At 33.8% G+C, this 21,593-nt stretch overlaps 1 protein-coding gene and 1 pseudogene across 1 annotated transcript; both read right to left on the bottom strand.

Moving 5' to 3' along the window:
• Positions 1-13,678: 13,678 nt before the first annotated feature.
• LOC105770449 (subtilisin-like protease SBT3) lies at positions 13,679-16,322 on the bottom strand (annotated as a pseudogene).
• Positions 16,323-18,457: 2,135 nt separating this feature from the next.
• LOC105770526 (probable serine/threonine-protein kinase At1g01540) lies at positions 18,458-21,396 on the bottom strand. The gene is made up of 7 exons (XM_012591757.2): positions 20,564-21,396; positions 20,297-20,401; positions 20,023-20,145; positions 19,748-19,918; positions 19,527-19,656; positions 19,205-19,414; positions 18,458-18,775 (listed from the first exon to the last, which is right to left on the bottom strand). Exons 1-7 carry the CDS (start codon positions 21,196-21,198, stop codon positions 18,623-18,625), a joined length of 1,527 nt encoding a protein of 508 aa, XP_012447211.1. The 5' UTR covers positions 21,199-21,396; the 3' UTR covers positions 18,458-18,622.
• Between the last annotated feature and the right edge of the window lie 197 nt (positions 21,397-21,593).

Consider the following 21,593-nt stretch of genomic DNA (forward strand, 5'->3'; position numbering starts at 1 on the left):
TCTAAAAAACTCATAAAATATAAAACTCTAATAAATTTCTAAAAGTAACAAACTAAAATAAATAATAATAGAAATATAAACATTCAACCGAATATTAACATTGATTCGATCAGTTTTTAGCCGTTGAATCAATTTTTATCAATTTTATGGTGTCTGATGAATTGATTGAACCACCAACATATTTCTTCTTAATTATAAATATCCATTTGTTTTTGTAAAAGTTAAACCACCCATTATTTACAAAAGTTATCTACTCTCTTTTTTCTTGAAATATTATTATTTCTTAAAATACAAAATTTTTATATGAAATATTATTTTTAAATGTAAATTTATATATAATATATAAAATTGATGGTTGAATTGGTTTATACAAAATCATAAAATTGATAAAAAATCAATTTAATTGGTAAAAGCCGATTGAATCAATACTAATATCTAATTGAATTGAGTTAAAGCTAGTTTAAGTATTTAATTTTACTATTATAGTTTATAAAATGAATGTTGATATTTCTATTATTATTTATTTGGGTTTGTTAATTTGTTTTAGACTTTTAGGTTTCTTTATAAATTTTCTAGTTTTTTAAAATTTTCATTTTTCATGACTGAATCAACGGTTCAATCAGTTGAACCAGAAACTGAGAGTGTAATCGGTTTGACTATAATTTGATTTTTGCAACATTATATATATCTGTTATGTATTCATAACATCACTATGTAAGCATATGATCACTAGTTAAAAATATGAAAAGAACAACACTCTCTTGATTACAACCTTCAAACATAAAATAGAACACTTGGTTACCACACAATTTGTGCATGCGTTCTTGTTCTTGATTTGTTAATTAGGTTATTTGATTCATTGAATAATTTGTTTGTATTTTAATCGTTAATGTTGTATAAGATTATTAATTTGTAAATCAAATTAATTTTGAATTTTAATTGTGTCGTAAGTATTTTATATGACTATATTCATAATTTAATTTTAGGTTATCTAAGTTTCAACATATATGTATATAAGTAGTGATTAGACCTATTTAAAAGTCGAACTACTCGCTCAAGCTTGAAGGCCAACACAAATTGTGAGAGGGTTTAGAGAAAAATACAAAACCTGAAAAATGAACTTAGGAAAAAAACAAAAACAAAATCGTTTAAAATATGAATCATGCTTGGACTCTAAATTTCAAAGCTTGAGTCTAGCCAACCCATTTTATACTTTGATAATATATCGTTTATTGTACTTTTATATATTATGTAATTTTATATTCCATAAAATTAAATATATAATGATACAATATAAATATCAACGAAAATATTTTAAGATGTGTGCGATTAAAATTTTAATAAAATTAATATGTAATTTTATTAAATATTAAATTAAAAATAATATATTTTAAAAATAAACAAATATAAACAAATGTAAAACGAGCTTGAATTTATATGAAAAAAAAGTAGGTTGATCAATACACGTGGAATTGAGTCAATTGAAAGAAAGAAATATAATAAATATATCTTTAAGTGAGACTACTTTTGCATGAGAGAAAAAAATTATATTTATTATTTTTTGGTGGAATAAAACCTAAAAACTAACTACAAATTAAACATTAATCCTAATATTCCTAAAATTCTCTAAACAGTTTTCATAATCCAATTTCTTCTTGCTAGTTTGAACCCAGCTTTGTGCTAAATTATACTGTGTTGCCCAACTTAATAAAATTTTGATAGTTTCTAAAAAATTTCAGGAAAGACCTTGGAAGACGAAAAGATTTTTGTTTTTCCATAACCGCCATGCTAGCAATCCAAAGAGAGTTGTCCATGGGATCCCATTCCTTAACCTTTATATTGAAGTCTTTAAATTTGTCTTAATCCATTCGGAGATGGTTCCTGAGAAAAATTTTGCTCGATGGTCTCTTGGTACAAAATAGCACCAAATTTCTTTGGCAACTGGGCACTCTCTACATACATGCAGAATATCTTCTATTTCATGTTGGCATACTGGACACAACGAATTTTGTCCAATACTCCTTTGTACTCGTTCATGGTTAGTAAGCAATCTATTCTTACTGGCTAGCCATAGGAAGAATCTAACGCGATGAGAACCATGGTATTTCCAAATGGCTTTCCTTCTTTCATCTCGCAAGTTCCACATGTCTTTCTTCATTATTTGATACGTGCTTTTGACCGAGAATTTTCCATTTATAGTGTGCGCCTAGAAAATTTGGTCAAGGCCTGCTAATAGGTGTGGAGGAGGAATGTTTGTGATTTTCTTGACAATATTTTCTGGTATGCTTTCCCTAAAAGCGTTCAAATTCCGTGCTCCATCAAACGTTACCATTTCGCTAAGGGGACAATTTGTAGGTGGCCTTCCTAATGGGAGTAGATATGCTTTAAGTGGTTATATTTTGGGCACCCATGGATCCACCCATCATTTAACCGAGGTTCCTGTCCCAACTGACCAACATAAGTTCTCTTTTAGTAAAGGCCAAACCTTGGCGATCCCTTTCCAAATAGCTAAACTATTTTTTTGCATAATACTTTCGGGGATTATTTCTTTCATCTCATACTTTGTTTGTAGAACCTTAACCCAAAGAGTCGAATCTTTTGAGACAAGATTAAATCCAAATTTAAGTAAGAAGGAGGTATTCTAATCCTCTAAGTGCCGAAGGCCCAGTCCACCACATACACGGGGTTGACACACGGAGTCCCAATCCACTAATGCCATTTTCCTTTATCCCATTTTGACCCCCCAAATGAATTGTCTTGCCAAGCGCTCAATCTCTATACATACCCTGTTTGGAATTCGCATGGACTGCATGAAGTAATTTGGAATAGAGAGGAGAACTGATTAGGCCAAAGTGAACCTTCCTGCCATAGATAATTGTGTAGCAGTCCAGTTATTTAATTTTGCTCTAACTTTCTCGATCACAAATCCTAGAGTAGAATTCGTGACTCTTTTGTGCAATAGTGGCACTCCTAAATATGATCCCAAGTCCTGGACTTGTTGGAAACCCAATAACATGCTCAAACCGTTGCTTGAAATCTTGTCTACTCCTCTAGAAAAGAATATATTTGTTTTTCTGGCATTAACACGATGTCCCAAGAAATCACAGAATCGATCCAGGATACTTTTCAGCATCAAGCCTTGTTTGATGTTCGCTTCTGAAAAAAGTCATCAACAAAAAATAAGTGTGATAAGGTAGGTCCTAGTCGTGTCAACCTGATGGAACTCCATTCCTCGATGGATTCAGCCGTTTTAAAGCTATGTCCTAGCTATTCCATGCATAGAACAAATAAGTAGGGTAATAGGGGACACCATTGTCTCACTCCTCTTGCAGGTTTGAATTTTTCTATGGGTACTTCGTTCCACAATATTTGTATAGTGGATGTTGAGATAGCTGACATGATTACTTTCCGTAGGGAATCTGGAATTTTGGCTGCTGAATAGTGGCATCTATAAATTCCCACCGAACTCTATCATAAGCTTTTTCTATATCAATTTTAACAGCCATCCACTTTTTGCTCTTCCCCTTATAGAATGAATTACTTCTTGGGCAGTGATGATATTATCTTAGATATTTCGCCCAACAATAAACCCAACTTGTTCTTGAGTAATAATTTTTGGAAAAACAACTTTGAATCTATTAGCTATGATTTTCATTATTAGTTTGTATAAAACGAAACATAAGCTGATAGGTTGAAATTGCGAAATTTCTTCAGGATGAGCTACCTTTGGGATAAGCACAATGAGTGTATTATTTAATTCTTGGTCGATGGGTTTACCGTTGAAAACTTCTTTAACCCATTCACAAATTGTACCCCTAATGCTATCCCACTAATTCTGGAAAAAAATTGCATGATATTCATCACTTCTTGGAGCTTTTAGTGGGGCCATATCAAAGAGTGTGGTTTTGATTTCATTGTTCGAGATCCCTTTGCCTAGAAAATCTAAGTCATTTTAGTCAATTTGTGTAAACCGATTGGGGGGAAGCTCTCCCATCTTATATGGTAATTCTCCATAGAGTTGTTGAAAGTAGTTTACTGCCTCTTTTTGTATTTTATCTGTGTCATACAGCCAATCACCACTCATACTACGTAAGGCATTTATACGATTAATATTCCTTCTAAACATTATGTGACTATGAAAGAATTTTGTGTTTCTATCTCATAGTTTAAGCCATTCGAATCTTGAATTTTATTTTCGTAATAATTCCTCATGATTGAGTACTTCTTCAAGTTCGTTTCTTATTCTCATCTCTCTTTGGATTAGTGTGTCCGAGTTTAACTTTTCAATTTATTTCTGAATTCGATTTAATGCAAGCATCAGTTTCCACTTATGAGTCCCAATATGCCTATATACATTTTTTTCCATTTTTTGAGGCCTATAGTGAGGCTTCCTAAGGTTTCTTGCATATCCCCATTATACCTCCACAATTCTTTTATTATGTTTGGAAAACTCTGGTGTTGGGTCCATCCTGCCAGGAATTTAAAGGGACGACATCTTGGAAGGCTAATTTCTGGGTTTAGAGTAATGAGGATAGGTCGGTGATCTGATTTAATTCATACTAGGTGTGTGACTATACATTTTGGAAAAGATTGGATCCAAGTTTCGTTCCTTAAAGCTCAGTCAAGTCTTTCAAAGATTCTACTCCTTTGCCAGGTAAAGGTTGGTCCTCAAAATCCCAGGTCTTGTAGCTCATTAGTCTCAACAAAATCACCTAAATTTAGGCATCTCCTGCCTATGTTGCCTCCTGTTTTGTCACTCGTAGCTAGGATAACATTAAAACCCCCTGCTGCCATCCAGGGAATAGAAGTAGTGGGAACGGTTTCCTTTAATGCTTCCCAAAGCACTCGTCTTTTAGTACGGTTAGGACTACCGTATACAAATGTAATTAGAGCAACCTATGTGGAGGTCTTGAAGGAGACCCTTGTAAGAACAAACTTTGGTTGATTTTTAATAACTTCAAGGCAAACTATATCCTTCCATCCGATCCAGATTCCTCTTGAAAACCCTCGTGCTTCGACCCAATGTGAGTATTGAAACCCTAACTTTGTAATAATCTCCTTTGCTTCCATCCCCACTAACATTTGCTTCCAATAGGCTAATAATATCCGGCTTGTGTTCCACATTGTATTTTTTGAAAATACGAGGGAATTTCACACTCGCACATCCTTGACAGTTTCAAGTAAACATTGATAGATTGGCATTTATTATTTTATTCAGAAATTATAAGATTCATCCATTCTTCACTGTTGGATCCCTTCTTGGTTTACTAGACCCACCCCCTCTGTTTGAGGGACCTCAGACATCAATCCCTGTTGGAAGTCGTTCTGTAATAATTCTACAATATTGTTAACCGAATCAGTCAAAGAGAGCTTTAGGGAGGATACTTTAAACAAACTAGGCTTTTCCTTAATAGTTTTACTAAGCTTTTTACTATTATTAATATTATTTTTTTAAGACCGTTCTTTTTAGCTCCCCCACTTCGTGTTGTCCTTAAATTTTCCCAGTGCATCGCGCCTCTTAGACCACTGCCATGCAAGTTCACCAAAAATTAAGGCAGAGGTTGTCTTTAAACATTACGACTGAGTGTTTGTCGAAATCCAAAATTCCTTCCGTTGGCGTCAGCAAAATCTCCCGCAGTCCACCAATTTTTGGCTTCTACCTATCGTGGCTATCGTTAATATGGTCACCCTTCGCAAAGTCCCCAAATCGCACCCCATCAATGTTTTGACCCTCAACAAACTCTGTGTTTAGGCCATGGTTCCTGATGCTTTGTTTCACATGTTTCGTCACTCTGGGTCTCGATGTATATAGAGGAGGTCATGCTTTCGATGACTTGCCTCCACTATGTACCAGGTTAGTACCTTTCAGCCCTAGCACTAGATTCAATTTTTTCCCTTCATGGCCCAAGTTTTCCTTTTCTGACCTACTAGCACTAGTCCCCTCCTTATTTACCCTTGAGAGCCCGTTCCCGATATTGGTCTTATGAAGACTTGATTTCATCACATACCTGATATTTTTACTAGGTCGATTCTATCCCAGGCCTATCTACCATTGTTCAGTCGCAACTCCCAAGCCAAGCCTTATATCGGGCCTGAATTCACCAATGGTTCCATGAACCAAATTACCATCGATTTCCTTTTACTTGGCTGATCGTTTCTCAAAAGAGCCTGCCCTAAAAGCTATGGCTACCTCACTTGGGTTTGTTTCTTGTTGGCCCACTTCGGTATCGAAATTGTCTTGTTGGGTCAGACTATCTTTCCCATCTTCTAGAGTTTCCAAGGTTTAGAATCGGGAAGCATACGCTATTCCTTCTTCCCCTTCGTTCCACTAATACCCACGGGCCATAACCATTACTCGTTGAGCCTTTGGGGTTTGAATTTCTTGTCGTTGTGTACTCTCTTTCCTCCCCTGAAAATTCTAGTTCTGATCATGTTCGTTTGGTCGCTTCCTTGGTGCAGATTTCTTTTACATGCCCATAATGACCACACGAAAAATAGACTGTGGGAAAGTACTCATATTCGATCCGCTGAAGGGAGCCATTGATGAAGACTTGAAAGATCATCGCTTTTTCAAGATTTACATAAACTGCCATTCGTGCAAACCTCCCCGAACCCTATTGTCTGTATTAAAATCTAACTTTGCCACCAGCCCAACCATTCCACCTATTTCTTGTAAAATCTTTCGATTATACATGTGCCTAGGTAATCCCATGAACCGAATCTACGCCATTACTATGTTTGGAAAAGGTTGCAATGTGTTAAAGTCGATAGTCCAAGGCTGCACTATAAGGTATTGCCCGTAAACAATCCACAGACCTTGACAGAGAACCTTCTGAAAATCCCCCGAGCTTTGAAATTTTTCTAAGAAGTACCCGTTCTCAACGTCCATTAGTCGGAACGGTTGCGTCGACTTCCAGAGGGAGCATACATTGTTGTACAATACCGAATATCCAATGTTTCGACCAAGGAGTTTGATTGCCACGGTGAAGGCCATGTCTTTATTAAGAATTTGGTTAACCCTCTCCGAGAAGTCGATCGAAGGTATGCCGTTAACCAAGGAACGTTTTACATCTACTTTTGACAAATCAAAGTCCTCATCTTCCTGGCAATTATCTGTAATAATTGTTCATTCATCGGCCTGGATGCTTGTTCCTATCAATCGATCCTTCCAAGACAGCAATTTACCCATCATAGGAGCTGCTTCCATTACCACATTTGGGTCTCAATCTGTCTGTCAGATACGCATATTTTTCGAGTTGCGCCTTTCTTGTCGTCTCTATTATCCTTCTCCAGAGAACTCATAGCGAATCTCTTATTTTATTTATATATTTATTTTTAAAACACTGAAAGAGTAAAACAATAATATCAATTATTTAGATTTTAATTTCGGACATTATAGATATATATTTTCTAGAGCTGTTCATGGGTCACGCCACTCGCTTAGGCTTGAAAGTCCGCTTGAAAAATGAGAGGGTTTAGGTAAAAATATAGATCTAAAAAAATGGGTTTGGACAAAAAATAAGTCTTGTTTTCTAAATGGCGAAGGCCTTAGGCAAGATTTTTTTGCCCAGGCCCGACCATAATTTGACTACTTTTTTTTTTGCTGCTGTTATGTTGTTTTGCTACCATTTCACTATTATATTGCTACTATTTTATTGTTGTTGTTTGGATATTATATAACTCTTGTTCTATTGTTAATTTTGCGACTAATTTAAAAGCATTTACTTGTTAAGTTACAATTATGTTAGTGTTATCTAAGTATAAAGATTTTTTTAAATTTTATTTTTAATTTGTTGGGAAATAATTATTTTAATGTTTTAATATATTTGATATATTATATTTTTTAATTTATTTTATATAAAAATCTAAAACAATTAAAACGGACGGGCCGAGCTCGAGTTTAATATTTTTATTTGGATTAGGCTTTGACAAAATTTTAGACTCATTTTTAGGTCAAGATAGACTCTAACTTTAAAAAGAAAGATTTAAAATTTTGCATCAACTTTATCTAAAATCAACCTGATCTTATCCATAATCAACTCTAATATATTCTAAATATGGAATTATTCTTATGTTGAATTGTTTTTCCTATTAAAGAAAACAATATTTAAAGCTAATGAACAACGTTGTAGTTTTAATGATATTAGGTGGCATCATATGAAGGAAGTCTTTCACCTTTTCTTGCAACAAAATCTATGCGGATATTATTTTTCTAATCACGTTTAAAAATTTCCACTCTTCTTAAGTTTTAATTTTTTTAATGAAACATAAAGCTTCGTAAGAGTCTTAGGTGGGTTTGGATGGGCGATGAGTTGCTGTGCGTTTAGTTTTTTTTTTGTCTTAAGCTACAATATCACTACAGTATCTAATCTCACCACCACTGCTATTTTTACACTAATCACAAATAAACGTACTATACCCATCCAAACCTATACTAATTCTTACATAATTGACCACCCTTTATGTGGTTTAAAAGTAGTTGTTGCACTCTAGGTGATGGATCCTCCACTTAAGTTTAGCACATAAATAAAACTTACGCTTAATTCAATCACCATTTCTATAATTTATCTATAATAACAAGTTATTCAAATCAAGGTTTTTGGAATTGAATTGATGGTCGAATTAATTAGATTATTGGTTCTCAGATTGATCAATTTATACAATTCAATTAAATAAATAATTAAAAAATAGAAAAAAATATTTCAATTGATTCGCAAGTCAACTAGTCTAGGCTGGTACCCAAACCAATTCTTAGTCTAATTGGCTAATCTGATTTGGCTATGAAAACAATGAATTAAACAGTTATAATTGGTATTAAAACATGTTCCACCTTTGTCCAATACCCAATAACCACATAAAAAAGCAAATACCTCAGGATTTATATGCAACTAGACCTTTTTATAACAACTGCCCTTTATAATAACATTGCATTATAGCAACACCAATTTTTATATTTTATTTTTACGCTCTATAACAACCAGGTTTGTTGTATTTCACTATAATTAGTTTTATTTTTAAGTGAAAGAAAAGTAATAAAATGTTCAATTAAATAAAAAAATATTTTAAAAAATGAAGTTATGTTAAAAAAACTTAATTTAAAAATTCAAATATATTCAAAGGAAGGTTGATCGTACGTCAAACTCAGAAGCATCCAGGGAGAAAAGAAAAAGAAAGAAGTTAGTGGATCTGTCTCTCAACTCCTACATGTATGCAGCTTTCTTCTCTAAGGAAAATTAAGATAAATGGAAACTAGACTGGCGTATAAGAAACTAAACATTCATTTTATTGAATATGACATATAGTGTTTTGTAAGCTAAGATATTGAATGACTGTCAAATGATTTGTTCTTTTCCAATCACGGAAAAACCTTGTTCAACTTATTGCTTCAAATTTCCCATTTCTACTACCTTCATTTTATTTTTCATATTTAATTTAGGTTTCGCTATCTGAATTTGCACGATTTACCTATATTTAATTTATAAAATTATTTTTTTATAATTTGAATAGAATAAAGTTTAACATAATCTACTAAAATAAGCTTGAAATTTAACATGATCACTTGTTTTCACATAGAAATTAGAAAGCTTACAGTCAATATGAATTACTATTTAGTGTTTGATTGTAGCTCTTATTTGGGTTTTAGCTCTAATTTGGACATACTGTATTGGGTATGATTCCATTTCATTCAATAAAATATTAAAATTCTATTATATGTGTATTTGTTTTGTTCAAAAATAATATATAATAAATAAAATAATATATGACTTCAAACTACTATCAGTAAAATTTTTGTCTAATAATAATAAAGCATTAGTTGTAGTGCTAAAGATGTGATTTTATGCATGTCAATGGCATCGGTTCAAATATCATCACTATAATATTTTTATTGACTTTATTTTAAATGTAAAAGATAAAATTACCCTTGTAAGAATATAACTTATTTTCAATGTGTAAGAGTAATTTAGTAATTTTCCCCCAACTGAGTTGATGTTGATGTCTGGTTAACTCATGACACCAATTTAATTAGGAGTTTAAATAATATTATATATATTAATGGTTTTCAAAAAAAAAAAATTGTCCTAGGAGAAATGTAACGGAGGAGTAATTCAAGGGTAAAAGTACCACGAAAGTCATTGTATGATGTTTTATGCATTTTGGTCCTACTGAAAAATAGACAAATTGATCCATGTATGTTAGATAAAGGAGCAAAACTGTCCATCTATATGAATGTAATGGAGGAGCAATTCAAGAATAAAAGTACCATAAAAGTCCTCATATGATGTTCTATATCCCTATATGTTATTTTCATTAGGGGTATGCACTCGGTGGGTTCGGTTTTTATATGGTTATAACTAAGTAAATCATTTTTAGCTTCTTCTTTTTTTACTTTATGTGTATGCATTGCGTGGATTTTGTCCAATTTTATATTAAAACAACCACAAATGTTGAACTTAAACTTTAATACATAATATCTCAATTTTTACCAACAATATCAAAACCTTATTAAAAACTATTACATATTTTAAATTATCATTTCAAAATTCCATAAGTATAATATTGTAAACAATAAGCAATACCACAATATTAACATTTTCCCTTTTAAAAATGGCAGAGACAATAATTTCGATAGACAATAAAGTATGGAGCTTTTAGATGATTTTCAGATTTGAACAAATAATAATAATTATGTGTTCGGACTCAATTTCTTTGAGGATTTTACATTATATAAAAAATAATTATCTATTAAAACTTAATTCGAAAAGTATATATCTTTCAAAAATATATATTCTAAAAGTATATAAATTTTATAATAATAAAATTAATTATATAAATGATAATTTGGGTTTAGGTTTAGTTTTCTGCTTTTTTAATTTTAATTTTAATTTTTAGATTAAATTATTTAGGGTTTATAATTTAATTTCATAAATAAATTAATTATTAAGTTGGGTTTATAATTATATTTGGTTTGGGTTAGTTTAAATTTAACATTTTAGGTTGGGTCCTTGGGTTGGGCTTCTATTATGATTTGAGTTGGGTTTAATATAATGATATTGGGCTGAGTATAAAATTATTTATTAATTAAAAAATCAAAATAGGTTTATTGGGTTTGGATCCTCAATATCGAAACTGAACTGATTTAACCATTTAAGCCGAATTAGCTACCCAAAATAATCGAAAATTTTTTATTTTTTTGGTTCAGGTTGTTTGGTTTCATCGGTTTAATCGAATTTTTGCTCACCCCTAATTTTATGTGTTATATATGTAGCATAATAATAAATTTAATCCTTAACATTTACATATATATTTAATCGGCTGCTATTATTTTATTTGGAGATATTTTTATTGTTTGATGTATTACTATGTTATCTTATATGTCATCCAATAAATAATTTAAAAATTATAAAAGTTAAAATCCAAAATACATGACAAATGGTTTTAATTTGTTTTATTTTACTTAAATAATCATTATTATTTGATTTAAAATTAAATAATTCTTTCAAATAAAAAATCAATTGTTTTAAAGCCAATTAAAATAATTATTTATTTACATAAAAATTATTAAAAGATGCATATTTTTTATACTATATTAAAAGTGAAGGATTATATTTTTAAGTACTATTTAAATTTAATTTCAAAAGAGTACAGACCTAACATGCAAATAGATTAAAAGTTTAAAAGCATTTAACTGGTGCCATCAGAAAGAATGGTGTCACCCCTTTTTCATCCAAAGGGTAATAATTACTTCATTGGGTCTTTGAACGTTTTATATAATTATATTTCGGTTTGATATCACTAATGACAACAGCGACACTCAAAAAAACAAATTTAAACCAGAGGTGGTGATGTTAATGACAATGGCGTCACCAACATTTATTGTTCAAAATGAAGTATTTACATACATAATTTTCAAAGTGAGTCATTTTTGTAAATAATCAAAAAATTTAGATACTTTTTTATAAAAAGCCCATGTTTAGATATGCATTTGATCCGTATGTTAAACATGAATAGAGAGCATGCATGTAAATACGTACCTTCCAAAGTTTGGTGACTGGTTTCAATGAAGGCTGCATTCATAGGCAGAGAGGGTTTGTATTTTTGGTCACCTGGTTTAATGGCTTCGTCTAATTCAACCCCAGTGTCAGTATTTCCCTATTACCGTTGTATATGTCGCCTATCATTTCATCAGACTCTGATTGTTGGGTTCACTAAATTAGAGTTTTAAGAAAAAAGCTTGGAAGAATGAAATCTCTACATTTGTTACCTAATACCTATCCTTACTGTTCAACTGCAGTTTTAACTTTTCCCTTTACAACCTAAATCCTCAACAATGGTGGACCCAGAAACGTGGCAAAAAATTCCTACCTCAAATTTATAAGATTTTTGTGTTGATGATTGGATTCGGTTTCAAAAAAAAAAAAAAATCAAGTTTCCGTTTTCGGCTTCACCTGCTTAAAAAGTCCGTTTTATTATTCAAAAATTAATAATATATATTTTTATAATTTAATTTAATTTTTATAAAAAATAACTATTTAAATTAAATTCAGGTCGAGTCAATCTAAATTATAAAAATACTTGTCAAAGTTCAACCCAAGTTGAGTTGGATTTACCGTACCACGCGAGCTACTCAACCCATGGAACATTGGAGTTACATTATAAAATCAAAACAAAGTCTTATATTACAATTTGGTTGATAAAATTACTATAGAGACCTTTGTAGTAGGAGTCAATTTGTACTTTGCCCTTTCTATTTAAAAAATAGATAATTTAGTATTTATATACTAGATTAAAGAACAAATGGTCCTTTATGTTAAAAATTTCATCTATTTTTACTAATAAAAATTGGTATGATTAATAAAATAAACAGAAAATGGCACATGTTGTGTCACGTGTATCTTATGCTGACGTACATGGATCAGTTTTTAACAATAAAATGCATGTACTTTTTAATAGAAGAACAAAATACTCTTGAATCTAACATATAAAAATTTTAAAAAATGAAATATCCTCGTTGCATAATACTTTTATTGAATTGGATTATCAATGATGATATCTCTTTAGTCTCCCATATGCATACATCAAATTTATTATTGTCTTTTTCTTAATTTGAATCAAAGATGGAAGAATTTTTTTATGAATGGAATTAGTAAATAAAAACATAAAACTATGTATATTTATTTGAAATTAATGATATAGTGTCCCAAATGTTAAATTATAATCATTATGATTTCTAAAGCTTTGGGTCGATATTGAATTGTCCCAAACGTTAAGGTATTGAAAGAAGGTAGAAAAGAAAGAAATTTATAGAAAATACCCCACAATTTGATGTTAGGTAACAGTGTGAAATCAGACCATCCAACAGTCTAAACCAACAACCTTAATTATTTTTAGTTGCACAAATTTTCACTCTTCCTAGCTTTTTGTTTTATGTGCTTTTTCTTCTTCTTTTTAAACACGATTGTCAAAAAATAGCCATGCATGGAATAGGATAACATAAAATAAACGACCTCCAGACAAGCAACTAACACCCATTTGATTATTACTATTAATTATTGTAACCAAAGTCTTGATTTTAATTAGTTCCACTTTTTTGTTTTTGTCTGAAGCTTCAACTCTTGGGTCTTTCTTTTCCTCCTTTGATAAACATCATATCAATTATTGAAGCTGTAACAGTCTAAAATTGTTTAACGACAGTAAAAATTACCAAACTGAACCAAACAAATATCTTACAAATATATAAAAGATTTTTAAAAAAAATTAAATACATTTAGTGTATAGAATTTGTAGTCAAGACCATGATTGAAAACGATTTTGTCATTTGTCGATCTTGTAGCTTGTGGCAACAATGGGACTTCTAACAACATGTTTTCGTTGGCTGTCTTCCCAAATGAGATAACCAAAAGACACAGTCTTATCAAGCTGTCTTGGACCTTCAATGCTCAACTTGAAGCTTTTCTTCTCGTTTATTTCCTTGAAGACCAACGTGTCTGGCTCCACACTTACCTTAACTCCCTTCATTGCTGTCAAACTTGCTTTGTAGATGAAGCTTCCTTCTCCAACATTAGTCACCGTTCTTTGAAATTCCTTCACAGTGTTGGAATCCGGTTTCACATTCCTGTCATTGAAATACGCTATAAAAGAAGGGTAATTGAGATCTAAAGAAGGGTTGGAACAGTTGTTTGATGATCCTGTGATGGTTTTTATTTGTTGTGGTGTAAAGTTTAGACCGCAAAGAAAGTCGATGTAATCTTGGACTGTAGCATCGTATACGATCCCGGGGTCAAGCGCTTTGTTGGGATTGATATGGCCAGCTCCCATTGCTAGTGGAGTGGCCGGTTGGAGATTAGTACCGATATCCTCGATAGGATTGCCGGCGTTATCGATGGGATCCGACGTAGTCATCAAGGCTGATCGGATCGCTGTGGGGCTCCAATCCGGATGTGCCCCTTTCAGGAGTGCTGCAATTCCTGCTACATGGGGGCATGCCATGGATGTTCCCGAAAGTAAATTGAAGCTACTAAACAACATATCGTCATTCAAACGAGCCACTCCGATATTTAGCGGCCAAGCAGCTAGGATTGAGTCACCAGGGGCCATAATATCAGGCTTGAGGACCAATGGAGCACTATAGGATGGTCCTCTAGATGTATAACTAGTTACAGTGGGTGAGGGTTTGGAACCCAGAAATGTTGTTTTAAACTCAATGCTGGCTTTTGGGTTTTTATTGGTCTTAATGTAATCGACGACAATATCGCCATCTTTCTGTTCCAGGAAAATGGCTGGGAAAGGGCTTTGAGTGAATATATCCAAGAGGGTACTATTTGTTATGAAAACACCAGCTACATTCCCCGCCACTTGAATGCTGCTAAATTGGTCATTGAGGGAATCTTCCTTGCCTGGATCTTGGCAAACAATAATCATTCCCACAAGTTTCTTCAACTCTTTGGTCTCATCACATTTGTCCATGAAAACAATTGGGTATTGGATTGAAGAAAAATTCCCAGGATAAAGAGCAGCTCCTCTGACATAACCATCGGTTCCAAGGCTTAAACTTGCGCCGAAGAATCGATCCATTGTACCGGCAGCCACAGTTAAAACCCAAGGGGTTCCATTATGTAGGGTCTCTAAATCTGGGCCTTCATTTCCTGCAGATGTAGAAACGAAAATGTTCTTCTCTATAGCAGCAAATGTGGCTATTGCTATGGGGTCTTCATACAATTCAAGCTCATCCAAGCCAAATGACAAGGAAAGAACATCAACACCGTCATTAATCGCTTGATCAATTGCAGCAATTACATCGGTCGTATATGAGCCTTCATCCCAAAGAGCTTTATACATGGCAACTCGAGCCCCTGGAGCCATTCCTCTAGCAGTTCCCTGGGCATATCCAAAGTATGAAGCATCTCCCACATATGTTCCAGCCGCAGTTGATGATGTATGAGTCCCATGTCCTGCAGTGTCCCGTGGAGAATTCATTGAGATGGTGATACTAGGATTGTTGGCAATCAAACCTTTATTGAAAGACCTTGCACCGATGAGCTTTTTGTTGCAGAGTGAAGAGTTGAATTGGGTACCACTCTCACATTTCCCTTTCCATCTCAATGGAACATCATTCATTCCATCATCATTAAAGCTCTCACTTTCCGGCCAAACCCCGGTACCAATCAGCCCAATAATAACATCTTTGCCGAAACCCGACGCCGGCCACAAACCGGCATCGGAACTCAAGCGAAGAAACTTGAAAGAATAAGTAGTATCGAGCTTCACAGTTTTGTCTCTAATGGAAGAAACATACCCCCGAGAGTTTTTCAAGGCCTAAAGCTGAGCCAGAGTGAGACTCGCACTGAAACCTTGAATAACATGGTTATAACTATAGAGAAGTTCAGCGGTGGGGATGGTTGAATTGGTGTTAGCTCTCAAGTTAGCAGATAAAGATGAAAGTGTAGCCAAGTACCAGCTTTGGCGGCCGGCGAAAGCTTTGGGCATGGCAGAGTGGTCCATGTGAATGATATAGTTGTCGGCTTGTACCTGCTTTGTAAAGATGAATGATAGACTAAAATAAAGGCAAATAAACAGGAGATTGATATGATGAGCTGCCATGGTAGAGATTGCAATTTGGGAAGATGATGATGATGATGAATTTTGTAAGGCTTATATAGGGAAATAGGATGCGTGGGAACTTGTGAATTGTCTGAAAGATATCCAAACAAGAAAATTTTGTAAAGGCCTTATCTATCAAAATCGATCTTGCTTGTGGTGGGGCAGAGCTAAGATAGAACAAGTTCTGTGTTATTTCTAATTTCATGGTCCTTACAACTTGCAAGTCAATGAAAAAGTGAAACAGGGGGAAATACGGGCCAATTAATTCAGATTTTAGAAGCAAAGTGTCTTCATTGTTGGTGGCAGTGGCAGTAATATGCAATCCAAGTACTTGAATAATTGGTACAATATGGGGTCGTTTTGGAGACCAAAACTTGCAAGAAAGCAACAGCAATTTGGCCCATATTTTTGGGAGTTTCTGAAACTTGAAAGATACTGAAGATTGAGAATGGCGTTAAAGAAAGGGTTGTCGACAAAATGTAATCCTGGGGAATGGTCGGCATTTCCATGAGAAGTTTGGGAATGGTTGGCCTTAATTTTTCATTTTATAATTCTCTCTTCTCCCTCCTTGTGTATTGGTAAAGCTTTGATGTTCATTAAAACCTTATACCTCAATAATATTTGTGACTGAGAGGAGTTGTTTAATCTCATTACAATTTCACAATCTTATTTTTTTTCATCTCTAATGTTGTCTTCTTTTTTTACCTTATTTTACATGTGTTATAGCAAAATAGAGATCTCCCATCCCTTTCACTAGGTATGAGATTTTATGAACAACAAAGCTTTATCAATAAACACGAGAGAAATTCATGAAAGATAGAATTTATGGATCGTCAATGTATCAAATATAATTCTTTTTAAAATAATAAAATTTCTTTAATTATTTTACCGCTTTTTAGTCAAAAGTAGGGTATCCATCATCGATAGACATACCAAAAATGTTTAATGTCACACCTTGTTAGTTTTTATAAGCATAACTTACAAATAAATAAATAAATAAGCATTTTAACTATTTTACCCTTGAATAAGATATAAAGTATTTAAGATAAACTACACGTTGGTCACTCAACTTTCATAAATTTTTATTTTGAACACTAAAAAAAAATTACAAATTGAGCATTGCTGTTAACAACCGTTTTCAATTTTTAAAAAGTCAACGAGTGATCAAAAAGGAAACTTATTAAAGTCAGGTGATTAATATGAGTGTACAATAGCATTAAATTATCAGGGTAACCAAAATGAAAACTTCTTAAACTTGGGTAACTAAAATGAAAGCAGTTATTAATCGCAGTACCCAATTTGCAAATTTTTATTTCTAGTGCCCAAAATGAAAACTTATGTATTTAGCCAAGTATTCAATACACGAAATGTCAACTGTTCTCTATGTAAACCGTCTTAAAATCAAGGACAATATTTTGAGCAAGTACAACTTCACATAATCAAACTAGGCGCAAGCTACATACATATTACGAATAATAAGCTCTCTTTTTTTCTAAAGGAAAAAAGTGCAAAGTGGTCACAACTTGGTCACAGTTTCATTGCAACATTAATTCTATGTACCTATACACCCTGTATTGCATGGATGTGAGCCATATTTTCTAAATCCGCCTTAAATTGCAATTATTAAAGCCTGATTACCACTAAAATTATAAGATATTTGCATCATTGCATGCATAATACTTACTCTGTTAAAAAAGTTGATCTACTCCACTTTGTAACTCAGAGTTCAAACAGCTTTCCATTGCTGGAATGTTAGGATTTAAGCCTCAATTATTACAAGAACTTGGTCATAAACAAAATAATAGAAAAGAAGAGAAAATTTACGTTAAGCAAACACAATACGATGGATTGAGACACACACGTCATATTCAAGTAACATTATAGCACATCTAACTATTATGAAGGGAAGCTCCAATGTTTCCACCTCCCTTTTTAGTTGTCAAGGTTTGCTCCCGTCGCAAGCAAAGCCCCCACACCCTTTAAAACCCGGATGGTCATGCAATACAGATACATGTGAGTTGTAGGACCCCCAATGTTACAATTCATCACCCTCTGACCTCCCAATATGTTAGCAACTGACATTTGTATACTCTGATATTTTTACTACGACCTTCGATTCTAATAATTCAAGCATCCCAGCTTCAATACTAGATAATATGACATATAATTATCATTGTCAAAGCTCGAGGAACATGGGACGGGTTTTGTTTATCTAACAACTAATGAACCAAATTATAGACCTGAAAGAAGCAACATGGCAGCATGGCCAAGAACATGATTAATCATATTACCAGCTGAAACTATATGGCAAGAAACGGTAATGCATTCATCGATTATATACCAATTGAAGATACTGAGCTTTGAAAAATAAAAACAAAAAAATATTGCATTTAAAGATGAGATGTATTGTATATACACAGAGGTGGAAGTGGTGTTTAACTATGCTGGCTCTCCATGGAAACAAATAGCTAAAGACGATGTGTGAATTCACCTTAACCCGAGTTTGAATGGCTATTTATTGCTCTTAGGATTCTTGTTTTCTCCATAATGATCTATTAGTTTGGGCACCACTTTCATACCCACTACTATCACCGGATTCGTTTACACGTTTGTCAGTCAATCTATTCTTTACATCATCTCGTAGTGAGCGCATGTTCTCCCGTCCATCTTTGCGTTCCTGAAATTTAAATGTAGAAAGAAAAGTGACATGTGGCAGAATAACGTCGACAAGTTTAGGCACAATTAATATGTTCGATAAATTTTGACTTTGCAAAAGCATTTTTCTTAAACACATCTGGACCAAAATATCATCCAATGGATTCCAGCGGAACATGAATGTTCCTACTTCCTAGTAAAAAAATGTTTCATTTAGCAGTTAAACTTGAGCATCACTGGAAATTGCTAATCTTCTCTTGATTTTCTCATCAATAATGAAACTAATAATGATGTTGCATTATACATGATGAAACATGCACTCTTGTCAACCCAAGCAATTTTAACATGCGAAACACATTGCTTAACAAAAGAAACACATGGAACAAAATATTGTACAAAATAATCTACCAGAAACAAGATAAAATTCAGAACTAATGTTACGTCAACTTACATCTCTAAACGGGAACTCATCGGCTTCTAGCATATGAATTACATGCCCCATTTTAGGCCTTTTCTGAGCATTTGGGTCCACGCAGCGTAAAGCAACTAAAAGGGCTCGCTTCAGTGCTCTGGAAGAAGGCTTCTCTGGTAACCTTGGATCCAAAACACCCTCTGCATTCCTGTTGCTAACCATGGATTTAATCCACTCGACCAGATTTACCTGAAAGTTGGAACAAATTGCATACATATTACAAGAATAAAAGACCAAGAAAGCCATCAAGCTTTGAATCATAGGATAATATTATCAATTGACTTAATTAAGGCCTACAAACCTCTCCTTGAGGCCGGCTGTAATCCACCGGAGTTCTTCCTGAAATTATTTCCATAAGAAGAATGCCAAAGCTGTATACATCACTTCTCTCGTTTAGCATGCCTGTGCTAGCATATTCAGGAGCCACATATCTACAAAACGGAGGCAATACTAGTATATCAGATGACCATATGAAAACATTAGATAACCATGAAGATGTTCATTAACAGAAGTTCGACCAACCCGAATGTTCCCATCACACGAGTGGTCACATAACTCCTCCCAGACCCCAAGAGCTTGGCAAGGCCAAAGTCAGATACTTTTGGATTCCACTGCTTATCAAGCAAAATGTTGCTTGACTTGATATCACGATGAACAACCTTAGGTTCAAGTCCCTCATGCAGATATGCCAACCTAAATTTCAGTTTTTACAAACAACAACATTCTCAACAAACATAGGGAAGAACACCAAGGACAATTCAAGTTCGGTTACCATTTTCTGTTAACCGAAAATTTACCCTTTCGCAGTTCCAAGCACTATATTCATACGGATCTCCCATGTCAAAGGGCTGCAAGGTCCCACATCTCCATGAAGCCATTGTTCTAAATTCCCATTGTCAACATACTCATAAACAAGCATCCTATGACCACCAAATTAAGTATGTTAGCAAATCCTAGCATGATGCTGAAGTTTCACAATTGTAAAAGTTGCAAGTTTTAACATAAAATCCAAACTTCCAATGCAGCAAATTAAGATCAAAATGCAACAAAAAACAGAGAGTACGTATGTACCTATGAGCTCCTTCAGCACAATAACCAAGTAGTCTCACCAAGTTCTTATGCCGTACGCGCCCAATTGCTTCCACTTCAACCTTAAACTCCTTTTCAGCTTGACCTCTAAAAGAAAATACAAGAAGAAAAACGAAAACAAAAGTCAAGTTTCCCCCAACACAGAACTCCATGCTTCAAGGGCTATTCTCATTTCTCAAAAAGTTACACTAATACAACAAATGCATTAAATAGCTTAAATTTAACCCCAAAAAAGGGTAGCCTTTTTACCTATTATTTAGCAGATTCTTGACAGCAACTTTGCTATTGTCTTCCAAAACTCCACGGTAAACAATTCCATAACCCCCTTCACCAATCACATTATCCGCCGCAAAATCATTTGTAGACTCCTCAAGCTCTCTCAATGTATACCAATGTCCCCACCCCAAGTGGGAAACTTCCGGAACCGCCCTAACTGTCATCCCTTGATCACTACACCGGGCCTCACCTGACCCGTGACTCGACCCGGATCCACGCTCTGGAGACGCTACCTTATGATCCTTCCCTATCTCAATGTGAATGCCGTTGCACCTAGAAACAGCGCCGCTGCCTTCTTCCGGATGAAGAATCAATACAGGGTCGGATTCCGGAAGTAGGACAGGGTTAGAATGATGGGACGGTTCGACGCGGATTTCTTGAAACTCCTTAGAAGCGATGGGGATACTGGAGTTAAGAATAGGCTTAACAACGTTGTTGCTGCTGCAGGTTGCTTTGTTTTGGCGTTTACAAGTGATCCAAAGGGAAATAAGGAAGAGAACGATGACTATAGCAGCTCCAACGCAGATTCCAAGAACAACCCATAATTGCAAACTGAAAATAGAGGTGCGTTTCGACAGCTGATCGTTTAAGAATGAATAACCAGACATTATCACGGGTTACTTAGTTTCCTAAAAGAAGAGCCAAATTCAAGGTATCTTTTGTTTGCTCAAGAAATGAAGTGAGAGGAGGAAATGTTGAGGGAAAGATGATTTAAACGTGGCCATGGAAGAGGGAGCAAAGAGTGAAAACAGTGGAAGCAGACTGCAGAAGACAAAGAGAAGGCTGCAGCTGGCCTGATGTAGACGTAGCAATTTTGTCACGATAGCATTGGAAGACATAAATAAGATACTAAAAAAATCATTTAAAACTAAACATAAAAACAATATATTAATGATTTATTTAAATATAATTACAATACATAAAAAAGGATAAATATCGATTTTATACATTAACTTTGTTTTCATGTGTAATTTGATACATGAACTTTGATTTAGTGTAATTA

This window comes from Gossypium raimondii, chromosome 5 (assembly GCF_025698545.1).
Source record: "Gossypium raimondii isolate GPD5lz chromosome 5, ASM2569854v1, whole genome shotgun sequence".
NCBI classification, from domain to species: domain Eukaryota; kingdom Viridiplantae; phylum Streptophyta; class Magnoliopsida; order Malvales; family Malvaceae; genus Gossypium; species Gossypium raimondii.